The sequence below is a fragment of the Nilaparvata lugens genome, chromosome 9, assembly GCF_014356525.2.
Source record: "Nilaparvata lugens isolate BPH chromosome 9, ASM1435652v1, whole genome shotgun sequence".
NCBI lineage: Eukaryota > Metazoa > Arthropoda > Insecta > Hemiptera > Delphacidae > Nilaparvata > Nilaparvata lugens.
Genome location: NC_052512.1, coordinates 45,227,237 through 45,252,879, shown reverse-complemented (window position 1 = coordinate 45,252,879; position 25,643 = coordinate 45,227,237). Strand labels below are relative to the sequence as shown.

The following is a 25,643-nucleotide window of genomic DNA, read 5'->3' as shown; positions in this document are numbered from 1 at the left end:
GCAGTATTTGATTAACATTGGTGTTGCTATCCTTGTCTATCATTCGACAAAACAGATAGCGCTATCCTCTCCTACCTCCGTTGCAGTTCATGTTTCAACAATCTAGAAATGTGATTAATTAAAAAACTATTCAATTACCAATATGAAAATTCACCAGCACCACTGAATCTATCTATATATATAAAAGCGAAATGGCACTGACTGACTGACTGACTCACTCACTCGCATAACTAAAAATCTACTGGACCAAAAACGTTCAAATTTGGTAGGTATGTTCAGTTGGCCCTTTAGAGGCGCACTAAGAAATCTTTTGGCAATATTTTAACTCTAAGGGTTGTTTTTAAGGGTTTAAAGTTTGTCTTTTAGCATGTATATTCTTCTTCTCCCTATCTCTTAATTATAATTATTGAAATGTCCATACCATATGTTACTATAGAACTATAATCTAGATAGAGTACCTCTTCGAAAGAGTTGTTAACTGGCAACTAAATTAACAATTTTGTCAGGTTGGCATTAAGTTGAGTTGACTTTGTTAGGTTGGCACCAAGTTGAAGATTTAAATGCATTTATCGCGGAAAAATTGATTGGGCACTGCTACTTCAATCCTGGGAATATTATATTACTAGCCGTCAGGCTCGCTTCGCTCGCCATATCCGTTTAGCCAGACGTTTAGTCTGGACCCCGACTGGATCATTCTAACATATGATAAAAATGCTCAAATGAAAAATACAGGCGAGCGGAGCGAGCCTGCTGATCTCATTCTATCCGCCCCCTGGCTAGACGGATATGGCGAGCGAAGCGAGCCTGACGGCTAGTACTATAATAAAGAAACGAATTGGCTTATACACGTAGGGGATAGGAAACTCACGAATGACTCATCATCACGTCTCAACTACTCAACTGATTAACTTGAAATTTTGCATACAGATTCTTAATTCAACGAGGATGGTTATAGGCCTATTTTCAATTCGTCAAGATTTCATTACTTCGAGTTTTCATAAAATCACTCTACTTAAATGGGCTACTTTTGTTCAAATTAATAAAAACAATATAAAAACTTGTAGTACCCTTTTCTTCTTACTCTTCTTCTAGCACAAGAAGATATGCCATGGTTTGTAGAATTCATTCAAAGTTTGCAAGTTTTGTATCAAATTATGGTGATGGGTATAAAGCTCAGATGATACTGTATCATATTGTGTTGACACTGTATCATATTGATATGCCATGGAGTTGGCCCGTTATGTTGCAAATGTGAGTGTTAACTGAAGCCGATAGTCCTAGTAGTTGTTTTTGGTGAAGCTATGTGACGCTGGTAGTCTCTCATACTGTGCCCTTCTTACACTCTTACACTCCCAACAACACACTAATAATAGACAGTGTATAGGGTGTCTATGTTGCAAATGTGAGTGTTAACTGAAGCCGATAGTCCTAGTAGTTGTTTTTGGTGAAGCTATGTGACGCTGGTAGTCTCTCATACTGTGCCCTTCTTACACTCCCAACACACTGATAATAGACAGTAGTCGACAGTAAATGGCTTTGAAATGAGTTGAAATGGAATCGGCTTAAAATTTGGAGAATAAACGGTATAGATCGTTGAATATCTACCTATACTTCCTTTCCTCTATGATAATATTCAAAATTTAACTGCAAAAATGAATTTCAAGCAAAATATATCATATTTTTACATATTAAAATGTTTGTAAATATTTACCTATCAAAGCACGTGACGTTCATAGTTTCTATTCTGAAGAATAGCATCTCAGTCGCCTGGGCCAAAACCTGTAACAAACAAAAATAAATACATTAATTTTATTTCTCACAAAAATAATAATAATTTAATAATTTCTCACAAACACACACAATAAGCCTACAAACTTCTATCTATATTCTATAAATTAATAAACAGTCCAATTTCGTCAGGTTGGCATTAAGGTTGTGCAAAGGCTAAAAATAAACTTTCTACTGGTTATATTTTTTAAAGTTTTACGATTTGTATATCATCAAGCTATCAAAATGAAAAAGTTTTCTCAGGAAAACATTTTTTCGCCACACTGCACAGAACGCAGCTGTTTTCCAGTCCCTACGTAGATCTGAAAGACCTTGTTTGCAGACGACGTCAGAAAAGGGTTTCTTTTCCGGTCTAGGCCAGAAAGTTGTCTCTTTCCAGCCGCTCATGGAAGTAGTTAATAAGTCATCCGCTAGATCGGGCGAGTGTCCACTTTCATCATCAACTGAAGTCGCCATGATTTCAGTTCCAGTTTCGAATCAAACTAATTCGCTTCGCAACCAGTTTAAATCGTTGCCCCCTCAATGGCGGATTTCAATTCCAAGTACGACACTAGCGCTGCATGTGAGTCTATGCATCTTTAAGGTCTCTGGCACAAGCAGGTAATGTTTTCTGTTTCTCAATTATTCTTTTCGAGATTATTATGACAAAAAATAGTGTAAGTTACTTGGACGTGAATGTATTTTGCAGTGCTCGAATGAAATTACTACTAGTAGTTCTGTGAACAGTAGACCTCACGCAGTATTCTCATCCACAAGTACCTGGTTGAAACTATAGACCTTATGGAAATACAGCAATAGACTGGCTTCTCCACACATCTGTGTAATCACTTGTCAGCTGATTTATGATGAATAATTCTATAGTCTGATTTTTAGTCTAATATTGGCGTATGAAGGAGGCTCCTTTTTCCTTTTATACTAGTAGTTCTGTGAACAGTAGACCTCACGCAGTATTCTCATCCACAAGTACCTGGTTGAAACTATAGACCTTATGGAAATACAGCAATAGACTGGCTTCTCCACACATCTGTGTAATCACTTGTCAGCTGATTTATGATGAATAATTTACAAGCATTTTTCTATTTCAATGACGGCTGATAATTCAACACATCATCATACTCTACTAAGAGATGAAAATAGTTATTTGTGCAACTAGTGCGCAAAGTGACAGTTTGCTGCACCGAAAGAAACGTTTACGCCCGAGCCGTAGGCGAGGGCGGAATGGTTTCTTGAGTGCAGCAGAGGAGCTTTGTGCACGTATTTCACATTAAGTTTTTCCTACAGTTACCATTGAATATGAAAAGTGGGTAATTATGGGTAAAATTGCCTGAAATCCGTCATATGTTTTTCTGTGTAATTTTATTATTGATAAAAACCTTAATCCTAAAATCCTAAAGTCCTCGTTGTCGTTGGTTATAATATATAATGAATAATAATTAGCGCGTTGTGCTTGGTTGCACCTCTGCTCACTATAGCAGCCACAGCAGTCACTGTTACCAACTTCATTTTGATTTTGCTGCACTGTTGCTCCATATAACCTACTAAGTATTTTGCGTTGCCATGTTGCAAATCTGGAGTGCAGAAAAATTTTTCCCGCACTAGAGCGGAAAAGTGATTCTTTGCGTTCTGTAATCAGTGCAGCAATGGCCACTTTTCAACGTAACTGTAGGAAAATGTATTATTGAAAAAGTGAATACATGAAATAATTTATTAAATGAAAATATATAAAATACCTGAGGCATAGTGGTGGGTTGCAGTTTGCACAGTTCAATCAGCACGGATCCATAGAATACTTCTAAATATCTCGGAGTGGGCAGATGGAATAGCTCCGAGAATATAACCTCCACCATACAATATTCCAGGGGAATCTTCAGTTTGTAGGGAAATTCCAAAAGGTTCAGAGCACTGAAACAAACAGAAAATTAGTAATATACTGAACTAATAGTTCTGTGGACAGTAGACCTCACGCAGTATTCTCATACACAAGTATCTGATTATAGATGCATAGCAATATAATTATTATCTATAGTTATTATATTACAAATTGCTTTTTCATATCATATACAGTTCAATAATTATTTTCTTAGTCTATATCATGTAAATTCATCTATAACTTTGCTGTATTGTAAGCTATTGTATATAAGTGTATAAGACAGTATATATTGTAATCTACATAAATAAAGTACTCAATCAATCAATCAATCAATGTCACCTTGATTCAGTTAAATCATAATAGATACAGTTGAATCATAATTTACTCTTAAAAACTGTTATTTGTTTTCACCAAGATCAAATACTTACTTATGTTAATAAACTCAGTTCACGTTCGAATTTCAAATTCAAATTCTTTATTTGCCATAATATAATACAATTTTTTCAAAACAAAAACACAATTAAAAACTTAATTTAAACATTAACATGAAATAAATAATAATTCTTCTCAAAATTAGCTTATAGGCGTTGCCAGCAAAACCAGAGGTTTGAGTGCTGCAACGAGTATCAATCTTAACTTACAAAATTAATAAACCATTTAATCGATATATCAATATTGAAAAAAAAATAAACAAAAGGAGTGCTTTATTACAGAGATGGCTATAGGAAAAAACACCTCAATTAAAACTAAAAATCTATATGGAGGTGACAAAAGATAAGGAGATCAATTATTATGAAAGAGGTGAGATACATTAACAGATCTTATCCATTCAACTATATTTCTTATGGATGACTTAGTTATATGTTTTACTAGAAAGTGTTGAGGTACCAAGTTAATAAGTTTATTACTGATGTAAGTGAATTGTCTTCGGCAAACAGTTAAGTCAGTTCTATTTATAATATAGTTTGGTTGTTGACATCGGAAGTTGTATGACATCATGTATGGTTTATAGTTATTTGTGCAACTAGTGCGCAAAGTAACAGTTTGCTGCACCGAAAGAAACGTTTTCGCCCCACTTGGATGTAATGAGCTGGTTTTCGTGCGTCATATGGAGGCCGAAAATGATTGTTTTCTGACCGGGCCGGTAAAAGTTTTACGGCCCTAGGGCTGTAAAATAACCTTGAAGTCAGCTGATTCTGATTTGATGTGAACGTGTTTACAAAATGGTTTATGAAGCGGAATCAGTTTTTGCTTCTAGAATTGAATAAAATATTCTGCAATAAGATACTATCATTTTATTTGGATGGATGAAATACAAATAAGATATTATAAACTATACAGATTCGAAATATTCTGCAATAAGATACTATCATTTTATTTGGATGGATGAAATACAAATAAGATATTATAAACTATAGGACTTCTAACCTCAACTTCCGCAGTCGACGATAACAAGCATTGTTGACATCCAGATTTTCCAAATTTCAAGTGCGCTAAAACAGCTGATCAAAAAACTTTTCATTCTGTGTTCATTATTCAAGAATCAAAACATTCATAATAATATCATCTTATTGTCATTTGAAAGATTAAAAAAGTATAAACTCAACCTCCCACATAATTGAACATAATTTTCTAGGTTATTTAAACAAATCAGAATAAAAAATAAAAATATCCAGATTACCTTAGGTTTGCTAGAGCTATGACCTTCCACTTTTGCTTTAGGAAATGCTCAATAAACAATTATTCTCATAAATATATTGTTTATTTTTGTGTGTGGGGAAAATAGCGTTCGCACCACGGGCAAAAATGTTTTTCCAGCTCTCAATCTTTTCTAGTCCTCGGCCTACGGCCTCGGACTTGAAAACCGATTTCGAGCCGGAAAAGTCTCATTTTCGGCCCTAGGTGCGAAACATACTATTACGCCCGAGCCGTAGGCGAGGGCGGAATGGTTTGTTGAGTGCAGCAGAGGAACTTTGCGCACGTATTTCACATTAAATTTTTCCTACAGTTACCATTGAATATGAGAAGTGGGTAATTATGGGTAAAATTGCCTGAAATCCATCAAATTTTTTTCTGTGTAATTTTGTTATTGATAAAAACCTTAATCCTAAAATCCTAAAGTCCTCGTTGTCCTTGGTTATAATATATAATGAATAATAATTAGCGCGTTGTGCTTGGTTGCACCTCTGCTCACTATAGCAGCCACAGCAGTCACTGTTACCAACTTCATTTTGATTTTGCTGCACTGTTGCTCCATATAACCTACTAAGTATTTTGCGTTGCCATGTTGCAAATCTGGAGTGCAGAAAAATTTTTTCCGCTCTAGTGCGGGAAAAATGTTTTTGCACTCCAGATTTGCAACATGGCAACGCAAAATACTTAGTAGGTTATATGGAGCAACAGTGCAGCAAAATCAAAATGAAGTTGGTAACAGTGACTGCTGTGGCTGCTACAGTGAGCAGAGGTGCAACCAAGCACAACGCGCTAATTATTATTCATTAGATATTATAACCAAGGACAACGAGGACTTTAGGATTTTAGGATTAAGGTTTTTATCAATAATAAAATTACACAGAAAAACATTTGATGCATTTCAGGCAATTTTACCCATAATTACCCACTTTTCATATTCAATGGTAACTTAATGTGAAATACGTGCGCAAAGTTCCTCTGCTGCACTCAAGAAACCATTCCGCCCTCGCCTACGGCTCGGGCGTAAACGTTTCTTTCGGTGCAGCAAACTGTCACTTTGCGCACTAGTTGCACAAATAACTATTCTCAATTATTTTAAAATTAATTTTTTCAATCAAGAATATATATTATAATTTCTTCGGCATTATTCAGTTCATTTTTTTTCAATCGAAAATTGATTTTTTTAATTGGATGGTTATAGGCCATAACCATTAACATGGTTAATTCTTCAATATTACATTCGGTCAAGTTTTCAGTTTGTCAATATTTAAAATAATAATATCTAAATTTGGGAAAGGAACAGTTTTGGGCTTTAAGCCTGTTCCTTTCTCAATCATTCATATTTGATAATTATATTGTAGGCGTATCTATAAATGTATAAATAAATTAATAAACTTACCAAACTTTACGTTCCAGATGATACATTTCAATAATCTGATGAAAGTGTTCTTCGATGAGAAATCTTTCTATAGAATGGGCACCAGGCAGTATTGGACCCTGAAAAACGACAGTCATGAATGAATAGATATGATCGAATAAATTTCATTTTTGATAGAATCATTCAAATTTAAATCCAAAAAATCTGGTGTGGCGCACTCACACAACTTTCCTTGCCGTTATGAAAATTGATCACCTGACGCTAGTGTTACCGCGCATCTCAAGTCTACTATTCAAATATTTGAGCCAGCTGGTGACAGGGCAATAACGCTGGAGACACATATGAGGTCTGCTATCTCTTCATGGTGAATGATTTAATAGAATCAACATTAATTTGCAATTGAATAATCACATTTTCTCGAATTTGAAGCTTATTTTCAATTTAGGTGAAAATGTTACTGAACATTAATTGTGGAGATTTTCATGCTCAATCTACTCCACTTGATTTTTTTCGTTTCAATTGTATCTGAAGCCTGATAATTGGGAATCTATCTGCATTGATGAGGCGGAGCTCCTGAAATTTTTACAGATATGGGACTTGTGGCAGTTGATAGAGGTTATCAATGACTATTTTAGGTATGAATTTGATCAAAATCGTTGGAGCCGTTTCCGAGAAAATCACGAAAAACCCTGTTTTTGACAACATTTTCGCCATTCTAGCCGTCATCTTGAATTGCATTTGATCGAAATTGTTCGTGTCGGATCCTTATATTGTAAGGACCTTAAGTTCCAAATTTCAAGTCATTCCGTTAATTGGAAGATGAGATATCGTGTACACAGACGCACATACACTCATATACACACACACACACACACACACACACACACACACACACACACACACATACAGACCAATACCCAAAAACCAGTTTCTTGGACTCAGGGGACCTTGAAACGTATAGAAATTTAGAAATTGGGGTACCTTAATTTTTTTCGGAAAGCAATACTTTCCTTACCTATGGTAATAGGGCAAGGAAAGTAAAATTTACAGTCCTTGTTCATAAAATCATATAAATACAGCAACATATTATCAAAAATAAGAATCTTCCAGCAATAAAAAGTAAATTCGTATGGCTTTTGTTGGTGGGGAGTCCCTTGCGGGAAGATCCTACCGCCTGAACATATAATTTAAGCCGTCAATGGGCCTTACGACTGTCATACTTCAGCCGGGACCGACAGTTTAACGTGCCCATCCGATAACACGGGAGTGATCTGGTTGAAAAACTATTTTTGGCTATGAGAGGGTTTGAACCCGGGATCTCTATGCTGCTAAGCAAGCACTCTATCCACTAGACCACGGATCACTCCAGCAATATTTATTTATTTATTTCAAAACACTTGAAAATGGCATGAATGTCTGAAACATGTGATAAAATAATTCAAAAATGGTACAGAGATTTGTATTTCTATTTATAGAAATGGAAATATTTTGAATATAGACATAGCCACGTCTGTTACAAAGCCCCGGACTACGATATTGCAACGTCGCAGCATAGGCCTAGAATCTAATACATGATTGGTGAAAAAGATTTTTAAAAATACCAGCTGATCTTCTTCGCCAATCAGTTTTCTAGTTATTGGCGTTTTTCAAAAATAATTATTATTAAACGAAAATCCAAATTAAATACTGTAATTCACTCCGAGGTCTCAGGCCGCTCCGGCTTCGTATAAAATGAGCGCTGCTATCCAGAGATTGTCAATTTGGTGTAAGGGTAAGCATTCCTGACCGGTAATTAGGAGGTACTGGGTTCGATTCCCGGGCTGACAAATAATTTTTGAATAGTAGCGCTCATCGAATTTTCATCTAGCTGTTTACCCTGTTGTCAATAATTGCAGTAGCAGAAGTCTTCGGGGAGAATTACAGCATTTAATTTGGATTTTCGTTTAATAATGATAATTATTAATTCATTAGCATATTGCAATACGGTATCTCAGTAATTTCCATCCGTAAATAGAAATATCTCGAAAATAAGGTCGATATAAGAAAAATGTACTGGTCCTTTTTTGTTGCAAATTTAATGTAGAATCCATGGTCTACGGCTGTTACACCTTTCATGCGACACTCTGTATAAACAGAAAAGTATCGCTGCACTCTTTTGAGCAAAGACAAGAGAAGACCATTATTTAGGGTTCAAACACACTGAAGGCGAAGCGGAGCGGAGCGTCGTGAACAATTTAATGTCAAGTTATAAGATGCCACACACTGGAAGCGTCTACTCGCGGAGCGGAGCGTCGTGAACAATATAATGTCAAGTTATAAGATGCCACACACTGGAAGCGTCTACTCGCGGAGCGGAGCGTCGTGAACAATATAATGTCAAGTTATAAGATGCCACACACTGGAAGCGTCTACTCGCGGAGCGGAGCGGAGCGGGGCGTCAAATTTTAGAAGTACATAGCAAGTTTGTTTTTTGGAGCGTCTACAAGCAAAACGTCAAAGTGCGAGTGCCAGTCTGGTCTACTCTTGTACATAATAATGCACTTGTTCTACTACATTTCCCCACCATCTTCTACACTATAGTGGGGTTCACGTTATAATGGCAGTGGAGAAAGATATAAGAACAACGTTGCCGATCCTCACTGTCTAGTCAATGCCTTCTTGATGGTAGCTAATACAGGTTTATTAGTAGTATTAATTTTTCATTCTCGTGTAAAATAATAAATTATCTATATAATATATATACCTATATCTATCTATCTATATGGGAAGCTCATATTAATTATATATCAAGCAAACTTTCAAGAGTGATTTATCTGATCAGACAACTGAAAAATCACGTTCCAGATTATTTGAGATCGATATATTTGGCCTTTTTTCAGAGTATTGCAACATATGGCATACTACTGTGGGGAAATAGTAGTCATGCAGAAAATATTTTATTATTGCAAAAGAAGGTGGTCAGGGTTTTAACTGATTCTCATAGACTAGCACACTGTAAGCCTCTTTTCGTCCAGCTTAGAATAATGACAATAGTGAATTTTTACATATATACTGTATCGTTGCATGTTAAAAAAACTCATCCAATTAAGGCATCAAACTCATAGCTATAACACAAGAAATTGTCATAGGATTGATATTCCCTATCGTAGGCTATCCAAAACAGCCAAAAGTTATGATACATTTGGTATAAAAATTTGCAATAAATTTTTTTTTTTTTTTTTTTAAACATCTTTATTGCCCATAAAAACAAAATACAAAATAAAAAACTTACAAAAGAAATATTCTAGATTATATTAATATATTATGCTATTTTACATATAAATTAAAATTACATGGCACCACCCAGCAAGGGCAAAACCCTGACCGCTGAGTGAGAGTATCAGCTGTTAGACAATATAAAAAATTTATTTACTAATAATCAAAGCTACAAAAAAATCGAAGTTAACAATAAATTACTAGTCTTGTAATTATAATATTTGACTGATGTCGAAGAAAAAATTTTGTATCACCCACTTATTTATCTGTTCCATCCTCTGTCTACCCCTATTAGAAAGATATTCTGACAATGCATTTGGCATTATATTTATTATTTTTGAGCTAAGATACCCCAATTGTCTTCTCACTATTGTCAAATCTGAATAGTTAATATTATAAATGTTATGAGATGTAACTCTCAGGTTATACATAGAAACGTTATTATTCACTGTAAATTCCTCCTTCCTCATCCATGCATAATAGAGAAGTTTCTTTATATAAATTTGACGTACTGTCATCACTTTAAATTCGGCAAATGTTTCACTACTAGAAAAAGCCCTTGGCTTATTAAGAATTGCTTTTATTATCATTTTTTGAAATGTAAAAATTTTATTCATGAAAACATCATACGCTCCTCCCCATACCACTAACCCATATTGCAGCACCGATTGAACATAGGCAAAGTAAAGGACCCTAAGTAATTTAATGTCTAATATTTTACGGACTTTATAAAAGATAAAGGAAATAAATTTTAAGCGTTTACAAATATATTCTATATGAGGCTCCCACTTAAGGTTACAATCAACCATGATGCCCAGATACTTTATAGATTTTTCATTTTTTAGTTTAGGGCATGCACAATCCTTCCATTTTTCAAAATCACAATTTGTATGTATTTTTAAATTCATAGCATCATTTGGTTGACCAACTATTGTAGGAGAAAATGTAATATATTTAGTTTTTGATGTATTTATACTCAATGTATTAATATCAAGCCATTGTTTAACCATGGATATTACTCTTTCTGCTCTCGAGTACGTCTCTAACCATGAGCGGTCCTTAACTATTACAGCCGTATCGTCAGCAAAGGAAATTATTTTCGAACTATCAATATTTAGTTTAAAGATGTCGTTGATATAGAGTAAAAATAAAATCGGGGACAAGACGGTACCTTGTGGTAATCCAAAGTCGTTAAGTTTTATAGTGTTTGATTTGTAACTGTTGTTATCAGAAATTAATTGTGTCCGATCACTTAAATAATTCTTAAATAATTCAAGGTGGAGTCCTCTAATCCCGTACCTCTCCAATTTTTTTAGTAATTTATTGTGGGGTATGGTATCATAGGCTTTTGCCAGGTCAATCATTATAGCTAGACATTTGTTGTTATTGGAAGACATGGCTTCAGAAACTTCATTTGTAAAGGCGGCCAGAGCATCCTCAGTATTTTTGTTACTTTGGAAGCCATATTGATCCTTATGAATTATGTTGTGATTGTTTATAAAACCCATCAATCTAGTTTTGATTGCTTTCTCCATTATTTTTGCTAGATTACTGATTAAACTTATGGGTCTATAATTCTCCGGAAGATCAACGTTACCTGACTTGAAAAGCGGTTTAATTCTGGCTGTCTTGAAGCAAATCGGGAATTTACCAGACTCAAAGCATTTATTAATGATGAAACATAAAGGTTCTGCAATCCAAGTAGATATTTTCTTTATTGTAATATTATTGATATGGTCTAGTCCGGGGCTTGCTGAATTCTTCAATTTTTTTATAATACATTTAATCTCATCACTCGTAACAGGATTCAGGGTAAAATGTTCATTTATTAATGGGAAGTGGTCGTTGTAAATTTCATCACAATCTACATTTATAGCCGGAATTTTACTAGCATATTCTCTACCTACATTTGCGAAAAAATTGTTTAATTTATTGGGGTCAATTTTTATATTATTTCCTTTGTCAGCATTTTTACCAATAATTTCCCTCATAACATTCCATAACTTATTACTATTGTTTTTGTATTCCTCTAATTTATTTTTATAATAATTTGTTTTAGTGACATTGATCAATTCATTCAACTTATTTCTATAATCTTTAAACTTGTTTTTTAATAAAGTGTTATATGGCTGTTTAATTAGTTTTAATTTCATTGAATCCCTTACATTTATTGACTTGATAAGACCCGGTGTAATCCAAGACTTTAAGGCTCGTTTTTTATGTGGAATAGATTTCATCTTTGTAGAATTCTCTATATGACACCTAAGTCTCTCCACAAACAATTCCGTCAATGAATCAATACCGACGTCATCATTAGAGTACAAGAACCCCCAGTCCTCGTCTTCGATGCGTTTAGTCAGTAGTGCATAGTCAATTATAGGAAAGCTACTTTTTTGTTTCGCCTGTCTGTTATTTGATAGATGGATGTGTAAAGTAGTCGAAAAGTGATCTGTAATTGATGTTTTTATTACATTACCAAAAGATTGTTCATTTATATCATTATTATTAGTCTTGAGAAAAATATGATCAATACAAGTTTGTGTAGTTTCTGTTACTCTCGTCAAAGAATTAATAAAGGATTCAAAACCATTTTTATTTAGTATATGAATATATTCACTTGTTATATTGTTATTTGCATTCAAGTCAATGTTCATATCTCCAACAAAGACACAATTATTCTTATCTTGAATTGATTGGAGGCTATTCTCAATACTGTCTAGGAATGTAGCAACATTACCACTAGGGGAGCGATAAACTGCAATTATCAGTAATTTGATATTGCCTATCTCTACATTCAAACTTAACGAGTTAGCCTCTTGTATATCTATTGAATAAATCTCAAACATGACCTCCTCCTTAACAAATATACAAATGCCATCACACTTATTTAACCTGGAGCATTTGTTTAATGTTCTATAACCCTTTATTTTATATTCAAATAGAGATTCTTCACATATCCACGTCTCAGTCAAGATAATTATATCAAAATCAAATTTTAAATCATTCAAAAATACTACCAATTCGTCAAAATTTTTGGAAATACTTCTTATATTCATATGAAATATATTTATAATATTCAATTGATTTCTAGCTGATGGTGAGTAATCTATGTAGTTTTCTATTTCATTAGTTAACTTTATTTCCTTATCTAGTAAATTATATATTTCTTCTATTGCTGACATAAAAATATGAAAGTCTATTGGCAATTAACTGACATCAAAGCATGTGTGCTGTATTACTTACGTTCATTATTGTTTTTTACCGACGAGTTCGATCTACTAGCACACTTTAGACTGTCTAGATCAGCGTGACTTACCAGTCTGATTGGTCTTGAGTCTTCTTGCTTACGTAAATATATTTTCCCATTCATGACCCACGTATATCTATATCCGTTCTCCTTGGCAAAGTGTTTCGCTTCCATCAGAAGACCACGATAGTATGCTGATAAATTTTCATTGATGTATACTGGCCCATCTTGAAGATTCTTATTGACTGCTGTAGTTCTCAGTTGTCCTGGTGGTTGCATTTTTCTCAGATCCTTCTGTACTTGCTTATATCTAGAAAACCAGTTATTTTTCTCACTTCTGTTATTGAATCTTATTAGTATTGGTGGAATAGTCTTTTTGTTATTTGTTGGAACTCTATGAGCTACATCGATCTTAGAAACATCATTTTCGAAATTGAGTGCTTTTGACAAGTCCTCAATAATTCCGTAGACATCTTCATTAGGTGTTTGTGGTATACCATGGATCTCCAAATTATTGCTCCTACTATACTGTTGTAGCTCGACGATTTGCACCTCCATTTCATGCACCCTTCTAGCTAATTTTTCGTTTTCTTTTTTCATTTCACCATGCTCCGCTCTGAAGTTATCTATTAACAAATTGTAATCGTCTATTTTAGCTGAGAACAATTCCACTGAATGTCGCAGTTCGGATACAGTATCGTTAGTTTTTTTCAATTCTTCTCTAAATCCGTCAAGTTCCGTGGATATTATAGATTTTATTTCCTTTAATATTTCTTGTTTGCACTCTTTAGTTAGGTCCATAGTGTTTCTCTGATTGCTAGATGAAAGTTTATTTTTTTTACACCCTGAGCACTTCCACTTAGCCAAATTTGCTTTTGACAGTTTCCTATAGTTTATTTCAGAAAATCCCATGCACTTGAAGTAATATGAGTTTTTACAGGACGTGCAATTTAAAATGTTTGTTACCTCGACGAATAAATCACAACAGCAACACTTCAGCATTTCATTTTAAAAACAAATAAATCCAATAAAAACTCGCAACAAATATAAAAATCACAGTTCCAAGCAGACAACAATCATTCAAACACGGATTTTAAGACTTCTTCAAACACGTTGTAGCTTAAAAGTACGTAGTACTATTATCACTCCGATAGCAACTTCGAAAACAACCTCTTCTTTCAACGTCTGAACCGATACTAACTACGTATATCTACTAACTACGTAAAATTACCTACAGATTTAATATTAGAGACAGAAAAGAAATTTAAGACGAGATTGTTGAATTGGCTTGTGATAAATCCTTTTTATAGTGTTGAAGAGTTCTTTGAGAGTGAAATAATTGTTGCTTAGAGTTAAGAGGTTTCTATTTGTATTTATACATTGTTCTAAAGGCTCAAGTTGTGCTGTAAGGAATATGTTTTTTGCATTCAAATGAATATTATTAATGTATTTAAAAATCCAATTGACTTACAGTTTACTTAGGTACTGTATTATTTTCAAGACTCAGTAATGTAATTTTGTATGTACAGTTGCTGTAAAATTTGATTTTATCTTTTGTCTCACTGTATTCAATATTTGACTTTGCCTATTGTTCTAGGAATTTAACGGCAATAAAATCATATTTATTTATTTATCTATGTCTATTATATATATAAATTAAATATATAAAATATATTAAATAATATATATTATTTAATATATTGAATTATATATATATATATTAAAGCGAAATGGCAATCACTCACTGACAGACTGACTGACTCACTCGCAGAATTAAAAATCTACCGGACCAAAAACGTTCAAATTTGGTAGGTATGTTCAGTTGGCCCTTTAGAAGCGCACTAAGAACGGATTTGGAAAATTTTCCAAAGATACGCCCAAAATCTGCGTTTTTTCCTTTTTCTCAGATTTATCGAGATCAAATGAACAAAAATTGTTCAAATTTAGTACAGAAGCTAAGCTAGGGTGTAATAATGTTGTGTTAGAAGGAATTTAAAATAACGCCAAAGATACGCCCAAAATATGCGTTTTTCCAGCGTTTTTTGCGCTTTCTCAGCTTTGTAATGAGGTGGCTTTAATATTCATCAAAGATACGCCCAAAATCAACGTTTTTCTCAGCTTTGAATTTCTGATTGAATGAAATCTTTTGGCAATATTTCAACTCTAAGGGTGGTTTTTAAGGGTTTAAAGTTCGTCTTTTAGCATGTATATTCTTCTTATTCTCTTAATTATAATTGAAAAATGTCCATACCATATGTTAATATAGAACTATAATCTAGAGAGAGTACCTCTTCGAAACAGTTGTTCTGGTAACTAAATTAAAAATTTTGTCAGGTTGGCATTAAGTTGAGTTGACTTTGTTAGGTTGGCACCAAGTTGAAGATTGAAATGCATTTATCGCGGAAAAATTGATTGGGCACTGCTACTTCAATCAGAGCTATTCCTGGGAATATTATATTACTAGCCGTCAGGCTCGCTTCGCTCGCCATTTCCGTTTAGCCAGATGTTGAGTCTGGACCCCCGACTGGATCGTCCTAACATATGATAAAAATGCTCAGATGAAAAATGCAAGCGAGCCTGCTGATCTCACTCTTGGACGATCCAGTCGGGGGTCCAGGGGGCGGAGCCCCCTTGCTAGATTGATTGATTGAGTACTTTATTTATGTAGATTATAATATATACTGGCTTATACACTTATATACAATAGCTTACAATACAGCAAAATTATAGATGAATTTACATAATATAGACTAAGAAAATAATTATTGAACTGTATATGATATGAAAAAGTAATTTGTAATATAATAACTATAGATAATAATTATATTGTTATGCATCTACATAAATTGGCGGAGCTTTGGACATATCAATGTCCATTCTTCGGAAAGAATATTAAAAATATCCTCCCCACTAACTCTCTACCAAACAATGACGGATAAGGCGAGCGAAGCGGATAGATAATAGCAAAATATCATAGATGTGGTTGTCGTGACTCACCTCAGGACAATCAGTATAGTCGAACATCCTAAAGACGACATGAGGCATGGGATATGTATTGGAGTTGTGATGTGGAGGGGGAAGAATGGCGGGCAGATTATGTTGCAACGCCTCGCACAGGATCGAGTCGAACGTGAGGTACGGGCGCGGTATATGCTTTTCGGACCAATTGTCATGGCGCAGTTTGCGTAGTTGCGCCCACAAACAGTCCAGGTACTGTGAACAAATGATAATAATACTAGTAGTTCTGTGAACAGTAGACCTCGCGCAGTTGTAACGACGTCCCAAACCATAAGCACTTCCACACTGATACACTAAGAAGAAGAAGAAGAAATATTTATTGCCAAAATCATTAAACAAACTTTACAAATGTGAAAAATATAAACATTTTCATATACAATACATTACAAAAACTTAAAATTAAAATATTTTCCATTTAAAAATCGATTATAATATTATTATTGGCGTTACCAGCAAAACTAAGTAGTTTGAGCGATGGCAACGAGTAATAAGTCAGCTATAATTAGTGGCTTGAGATTCAGTCGAAAATAGAAAAAATATAATAAAGAAAAAAGAAACATATGGAATGTATGAAAAACTAGAAAAAAAATAAAATTTCAATCCGAAAAGAAGAAGTACTAAGAGTGAAATACTAAGGGAGCAGAAAAACTAGAATGAATTCATAATAATTTAAAAACTCAAAAGAAAAAGAGATGATTCATGTAATAATTAATCTACAATTCACTGTACATATGTAATCCATTTAGTAACATAATGTAATTCATTTGCAGCATACATGCAATTTCTTTTGTAAGCAAAGAGAGAATTAGAAAAACAATACAATACAGTACACATGACACAAAAATAAAAATTAAACTCAGACAGAGAAAATTAATCTGGGAGTATAGCCCTACTAATAATAAATTCAGAGGAACTGAGGAAGACAGTATATGTACATCAAATTAAAATATTTTAGGTATGATATCTTCTGTCTTTATCCAGCTTTCAATTTTTAATTTGTGAACAAATGATAATAATACTAGTAGTTCTGTGAACAGTAGACCTCGCGCAGTTATAACGACGTCCCAAACCATAAGCACTTCCACACTGATACACTAACTATTTATTTGATCAGATCATGCTTACACAAGATTTAATTATCATATAACGCTTTCCAGAATTTAGCGCGAGAAAACCAGAAGACATCTGGGCGCCCAGACGAGCTTTTGTTCTTTGCATCCTATTTAATAGTGCATAAAAATTGCATTCAATGAGGCATGCAATGAGGCATGCAATTTATAGTCTACACAGCTGTTAATTTTTTACCAAGTTACATTGAGATATTGAATTGCATGCGTCATGGCATGCAATTTATAGTCAACTCGACAGCTGATTTATGATGAATTCTTTATTCTTTATTCTTTATTGATTGGTACAATAAGTATACATCATATAAATGATAGGGAGAGGAAAAATAAGGTAACCTTGTGCTAATCCTCTCCCCAATTTAGATATGGTTACACATAGTCCGAAATAGGTTAAGTCTTGTAGCTCTTCACTTCGCAAAACTTTCAGACCACTAATATGTTCACAAAGTAAATTTTCAAATTTAGATGCTTCAAAACAAAAAATAGAAAAGATATTTCACATTATTATCACTTGAATAGAGAAGATTCATATATTAAAGAAATAATTTTGAAAAAGAACCGAAAAAAACAAACTTAATTCTATAGTATGAATAGTTTATAGATGAATAATTCTATAGTCTGATTTTTACGGTGATATTGCCGTATTTGAAGGAGGCTCCTTTTTCCTTTTATATTATCCTTGAAATGCAGAATTTCTAAAAACCTTGTATATACGTCGACGCGCTATTTAAAAAGGAACATACCTGTCAAATTTCATGAAAATCTATTACCGCGATTCGCCGTAAATGCGCAACATAGAAACATTTAAACATTAAGAGAAATGCCAAACCGTCGACTTGAATCTTAGACCTCACTTCGCTCGGTCAATAAAGATATAGTAACAGAAGTTGGCTGAAGAATCAACTTCTTTCAAGGGAAATTTTCCCAGAGGAAATTCATATCTTTTCCATGGAAGCGCTAGCGTTCGAACTTCTGAATATAGTATCTTATGTCACATGGACAGGAAGGGGCCTTTCGCAGTCGACAATGATGTTTCTAGTCGAGGCGTTAGCCGAGACTAGAATTTCATTCAAACACTGCAAAAGACATTCACGTCCAAGTAACGTACACTATTTTTTGACACTTCGCTCGGTCAATTAAATTAATCTATAATATAATAAAGGAAAAAGAATTGACTTATACATGTGGGGGATAGGAAATTCACGCCAGATACACAACACCATAATTTGATACAAAACTTCCAAACTTTAAATGAATTCTACAAACCTTGACACTCATATGTTATTATGCTATCTTTTACAGTAGTGTAAGCACGATATGGAAGGCGGGGGGGGAGAAGCCTCCACCAAATATGTAAGCAAAATGTGCCTTCACTGAATATGTAAGGGTGGGAAAATGAAAAACAAGAAAAGATCGTACAGGTTTTTGATATTTAAAACAAACAATAAATTATTTATTACAAAATAAGAATTATAATTAGAAATTACGAAATAATAATAATCAGATGAGTATTACAAGGGCTAATCGCTTTGCTGCTAGTGAAGATTCATTTGTTGAGGTTATGAAAATTTTAAAACAATGACTCAGTAGTCATCACCTACCTTTATGAAAATGGCTTCCCAATTTGGCATCCACTGGTTGAAACGCGACGTTAATTATTAATTTAAAAATCAAAATAACTGATCTAATGAAGTGGGATCAGATCCCCCCTTATTCAATAATACAATTCTCTTTAAACTGCCCGAACTGTGACAGGAAAACTGTATTACAAAACAAGAACAAAATCTATCCCCTTCACCAGAACAGCCGGACTTTACTCACAGTCCTATCGAACAAACCGACAACCACAAAAGTAAAATTTTGGGTATTAAATATAACTCAGTCAATGCCAAACATGAAAGCCATTTCAGTACATATTTTTATCTGTCGCACAAGCGGCACGTTTGTTATTAAAAAACAAAAGAGAATCTACATTAATTTTGACAACAAATGAAATAAACAATCTTTCTGTCGATGACAAAAATTATTCAAAGACAAAAACACTGTTCATTAAACTTTTCTAAATTAAAACTCTAAAATCCTGATCAATATGAGATAAATATATGATTCATATATATGTCCCATATGACCATGTGACAGTAGACCATAGATAAATGCCTAGAAGTGCAACTCACCTCCTCTTGAGGGTGCGGAATGTCGCTGTGCCACACTTTGAGTGCGTTGACATGCTTCTTGGGTCTCTTGTTGAGGTACACCTCTATGTTCACCATCAACATCTCCAAGGCCTGCTCTTTCTTCTCGTATAGCTCACGGCCTACCCAGGGCAGACAGCTCATCACGGCGAAGACGTACCAGTCTTTCCGCACCTGGAATAACATAGAATAGTTTAAAATAGAAATAAATAAGACCGAAGCAAAGCTGAGGTCCTAAGCTGCGTACACATATTCGCGCTTCCAACCCGCACCGAGCACGCTCCTCCCTCGTACCACCATCGAACCACAGTCGCTCCGCCCACGCACCCATCATGAACGTTACGGAAGATGTTAGATCTTCTCGCATTCCCCGGTCGAACCACTGTTGCTCCCCGGTCGATCATCAATCGCTCTGCTGGAGTGACGTTCGGTTGCGGAGCAGAGCGAAAGTCTGTACGCACCTTTAGGTCGGTTACAGAGCTCGACCGACCGTCAGTGCGTATGTACCATCCTGACCATACATCAGTTTTTCTGACTCACAAAATGGACGCCTTTACAGATTGTTTAATTGCAGCTTATCATCTTTCGTAAACGAAAGATTAAAAGACGTAGATATCAAGTTCACCCGATGGTCGCCCAAAGAGCATTACAAAGGGAATTCAGTACCATTATAAAATACTTCATTGCTTGGGGTGAAGATAGGCTACATTTTTCAACTACTTCAGAATGTCCATCAGAAATTTTTGATGAGTTATTTCGAGCTTGTATCACCATTGGGAATACTTGCAGTCACTTTAAGCTACGGATCAAATAAATGTAGATAATTTAATAATACAGTATATGATTTTTCAATAAAAAATTTAGATATGATTGAAGAAATGTATAGAAAAACTTTGAATTCAAATATGACACTATTAATTGAATTCATTCATTATGCTATTCAATTCAATATCAGAGATGTCAGCACATTGGTTATGTTGCGATCGGGCTACTGATCAGTATAGCGTTGAATGAAAAAGACTAAGAAATTGTCAAAAAACCACTGATTTATTGATAATTAGAAAGACCGGTTTCGGTCATTACACCATGTCAATCTCTGATAAACTCTAAAAAAAAAGATCAGTATAGCTCTGAAAGCTTCTATTTGTTTCAATAGCACGTCAGTCGACCGATGGAACGGATGCGCACGAGCTCGACCGATGGTCTTCGTAGGCTTTATAAAACGCATGGTCCTGACCGTGCGCATGCGTGCCGTCAGTTCTGCTCTGTACGGATACATGGAATATCTATGGAAAAGACAAGCGCGACTGACGTACGCACTGACGGTCGGTCGAGCTCTGTAACCGGCCTTAGTTTCGATTCCTTATGAAGTGACTTTTGTCAATGCAATTATTTTGTTTGTGACAATAAAATATTCTTGACTCTTGATTCACATAGAGTTGACAGAATGACATGACTCTCAGTTCACTGAATGCAATTTTATGAATGAACTACTTTTACTACTACTACTACAACTGCCGTAAATAGATGAATGAATGAGTACATACACTAGGTCCCCCCTCCTCCTTAGCGACATCCAACATATTATCCAGCAGCTGCAGCAGAGAATTGGCGGCCACCACGTGGCAATTCACCAGATCGGCGAGAAATCTCAGATTGTAGCGAGCCGCGTTCCAGGCGCCATTCTTCAGGGAGTCCTTCAAATTCTGCACCATATGTTCCACAAACTGCAAACAATAAATTGATAAAAGTACGATAAAAAATTTACATAATTTATTGTTTGAACCATAGAGAGAAGAGATGACAGAAGTGAGAATAGTAGTCTCTCATACTGTGCCCTTCTTACACTCTTACACTCCCAACAACACACTAATAATAGACAGTGTATAGGGTGTCTATGTTGCAAATGTGAGTGTTAACTGAAGCCGATAGTCCTAGTAGTTGTTTTTGGTGAAGCTATGTGACGCTGGTAGTCTCTCATACTGTGCCCTTCTTACACTCTTACACTCCCAACAACACACTAATAATAGACAGTAGTCGACAGTAATCGGAGAAGAAATCTGCATACTAGTCCAGGCGCTGGCTTACATTGAGCATACATGAGAGAGGCAGAGAATTTGACTTCGGATTATTGTTAGGGGGTCTTTAGTGTATATGAAACTCGATGTCGTCACGTCCCAGGGTGGTCGACAGCTTGGGGGGGAGGGGGGTAAGTTGTAAAAAACGCGCGTTTATAAAATCGCCTGTCCTGCAGTTACTATTCATAGTACAGCTTTCAATTTTTTCTCAATATTATGTTCACATAACTGGCTTTCAATGTGGTCTTATACATTTTTGCGATAAACCGCATAGTTTTCCCGTAAAAAAATAAAATATCTCGAAAAATGTATTTTTTTATTATGGACTTTTTGTTATTTCTCGAATATTCAAGTAATTAGCCGACTTAGAGGAAAAGGCTCCCAATAAACATTGTAGGCCGTTTCTTGCTGAATCCAATGATATATATAGTTTAGGGGTTACGATCATAGATGCGGCGGTGGGAGGGGGATAAGTAGCACTGTTACACTGCGGCGCGGTCCTCCCCCATGATTAATGTGCGTAATGGCCTGTCTATCGCATCGCTCCTACTAGTCTATGCATTCAAATTATGTATTTCAGGAACGCTATCTTATGTATTTTCGGTCGCTGAACACGATTTTTCAACTCTCAAGCCTTGATAATTGATAACTCTCATCATAATATACTAATTATGGTCAAAATTACAAACTTCATCTCATTCTGCAAGGAAACTAAGAAATGACAGTTTGAAATAAACGAAACTTGGGTTTCAAGAAATATATTAGGATAGAATAAAGTTAATATTTATATATGTTTATGTTCTATTGTTTTTATTTCAAATTAATTTATTGTGATGCGCTGCAGGCTAAATTATATTATTAATTGCACACTGGCCACGCTTACTTGATATAGTGGTCAGTTAATTTCCAAGAAATATTTGTGGAATTTCTTAGTTCTTCATGGTGGAAATGGAATTCATCATTCATTCATTGTCATAATGATTATGTTTAGTATGAAAATGTTAATATTTCGTAAACTTCAGATTGTCGTGGACTTTTGAGAAATTATATCCAATATAATAATAGATATGTGTCAAATCAAAATGAAAAGAAAATTTAAATATTCATTCATATTATTTCTAACAGTATTATTATAGTAATATTTCACTAACTTTTGATTGATTCATCCATTATGGTATTCCCGTTCAGACTGTTTTGAAATGGTAACAAGTTATTCAGTATCAAAATTTGGGATTCGAATAGTTTTGGGCCATGCCTGCTATTCTTTCCCAAACATATTTATATGATTTGTAATTTTATCCACAAATGAATGAATGAATGTATGTATTCCTGCACGTAGCTAACGTATGGATTATTCCTTTATAGATTCTTGCATGTCACATTAATAAATCTCTGCCACAGATTTAGAAATCAATTCTCGATGGTTTGGAGAGCATATTATTGGAGTGATTCTTTACTCTGCTGCTTCTAATATGTTCACTACCTTTGTTTGATTTTAGACCATAGACATGAAAAGCTATGTCCACCTGTATCACTCCATCTTTATTGAGAATTTTCATAACTCTTCTCATCACAAAGTTTCCATAATCTTGCAGCGTATTGAAGTTTTGAAAAGTGAAGTAGGAGTTGAATTCAGGAGAGCCATGTCATCATTATGCGAATTTGTCAACGATATTTAGTGATTTAGTCAAATCCACAACTAGTTTCACTTATAATTTCATAGGCCAAGTGAGATTAAGAGTTTTTTTTTCAAATATCCATCAGATGTTGACAGAGATTGCGGTTATTGTAGAAATGCATGCTGCACTAAAACTTCAATGCTGAATTATCTTTAAACAGCTACCTAGTAAAAATACAGAGATCAGATCTTTTTTTTCTAGAATTAACTAAGACTAGGATTTTTGTTTGATTGCATCGTGGAGAATAAAAGAACTCTGTTTCTTTTTATAGGTGAGAATACACTTTTACAATTTGCCACAACTATGTTCAGATAAAAATCGTTGGAGACCGAATAACTATTTCTTTCTATACGTTCAAAAGAGAATCACACACTTCTTCACTTGCTTCCAGACCATTGATAACATTATGCAGATTCTGTTGTCCATCAGAGTCTTGAAGAAAAATGTTATGTTCTCTTGAGAAGATTATGCTTCTGGAAATCATTCTCATCTCTCATTATTCTTGTTTTACTTCATTAGATGACTTTCTTCACAGTCTCCAGTGATATCCATAATGATGTCAACATACTTGAACAGAATATCTTTGATGGAAGTATTAATGTAGTAGCAGCCATTTTAGGGAAGCCTTTGAAGAACTAGCTATTCCAATCACTCAGTTTTGGATGATCGAATGAGGGTTTGCTCTAAAGCATGATCGGTTGTCACATTTATCAAATTTTCAAGGTTTCATTTGACAGAGAGTCAATGTATTGACTGTATAGAGTTAATGTTTCCTTATTGGAAATTATTTTTCACTTCTATGGGTATTTTTTTATATTTTCTAGATATGACACAGGCTTTATAACATAGTTTGTGTGATTGAATGAAAAAATTATGGGATCTTTTCTCGAACAGTTTCTATGTGCAATACCAGAGTCCATCCTTATGAGCATGAATACAATTCAAGATAATTTAAACTATGTTACAATAATCAGTCATAAATTTCAAGTAGTCATTGATTTTGATTCTAAAAAAACTCTACAAATAGCTCCTGACTTCTTTCAAATATACTTTGACAATATCTCATATTTGAACCGTTCATGAGTCCTTGTAGTTGTTTGATTGAATTGATTGCTTGCTCTCACACCTTAATTATACTGATCTCCCCTCAATAGATTTCCAACAGTATTCTCTCCAAATATTTCAAATTCAACAAAGATATCTCTCATTCCACTTTCATTCAAGTACCACCCCAAGACAATCAGTCAAACTCAGCCAGATGAGTAGATATAAGTTACAGAAATCAGTTGATAAAGTTGCGATTACACCAAAGTTATTAACAAAATGTTAATAACTTAATATTTATAGATTCTATTAGATTGAATGTAACTTGGCAAACACATATGTCTACCATATGTATGATAAGTTATGTTCAATCTAATAGAATCTATGAAGATTAAGTTATATTAACATCTCCTTAATAACTTTGGTGTAAACTCAGCTTTAGAGTTGTATTTCCTTTGTAATCAAATATTTAGTCATATCACATGGGAGTAATTGGCATTATTTGTGTTTCAACTGTAAATTTATATTAAGAAAATATTTTACTCCTGTTACACGGTGCTCTATATGGGGTAGCCTATATTATTTGTTTAACTTACTCCATTACTTGACTTTCGCAATTCCAAGTGATCATTGAACTAAATCGAATAATTATTCTCTCTTAATGGAATATCAGTTTTTTATCGATTGAGAAACACATATAGGATTCCTAACAGGATGGTTTATCATTACAATGTAATCATAAATAATGATAATGAGATGAAGTTTGTAATTTTGACCATAATTAGTATATTATGATGAGAATTATCAATTATTAAGGCTTGAGAGTTGAAAAATCGTGTTCAGCGACCGAAAATACATAAGATAGCGTTCCTGAAATACATAATTTGAATGCATAGACTAGTAGGAGCGATGCGATAGACAGGCCATTACGCACATTAATCATGGGGGAGGACCGCGCCGCAGCGTAACAGTGCTACTTATCCCCCTCCCACCGCCGCATCTATGATCGTAACCCCCAAACTATATATATCATTGGATTCAGCAAGAAACGGCCTACAACGTTTATTGGGAGCCTTTTCCTCTAAGTCGGCTAATTACTTGAATATTCGAGAAATAACAAAAAGTCCATAATAAAAAAATACATTTTTCGAGATATTTTATTTTTTTACGGAAAAACTATGCGGTTTATCGCAAAAATGTATAGGACCACATTGAAAGCCAGTTATGTGTACATAATATTGAGAAAAAATTAAAAGCTGTACTATGAATAGTAAC

General features: G+C 34.4%; 1 protein-coding gene across 1 annotated transcript in view; it reads right to left on the bottom strand.

The window, feature by feature from the left end:
* The window catches only part of LOC111056517 (nuclear cap-binding protein subunit 1), a gene marked incomplete at its 3' end in the record, with an annotated part of 106,158 nt that overhangs the window by 62,976 nt on the left and 17,539 nt on the right, over nt 1-25,643 (bottom strand). The window contains 6 exon segments of the mRNA XM_039435984.1: nt 1,712-1,779; nt 3,519-3,690; nt 6,750-6,847; nt 16,228-16,443; nt 19,550-19,741; nt 21,115-21,294. Coding sequence (XP_039291918.1) covers nt 1,712-1,779; nt 3,519-3,690; nt 6,750-6,847; nt 16,228-16,443; nt 19,550-19,741; nt 21,115-21,294 — 926 coding nt within the window.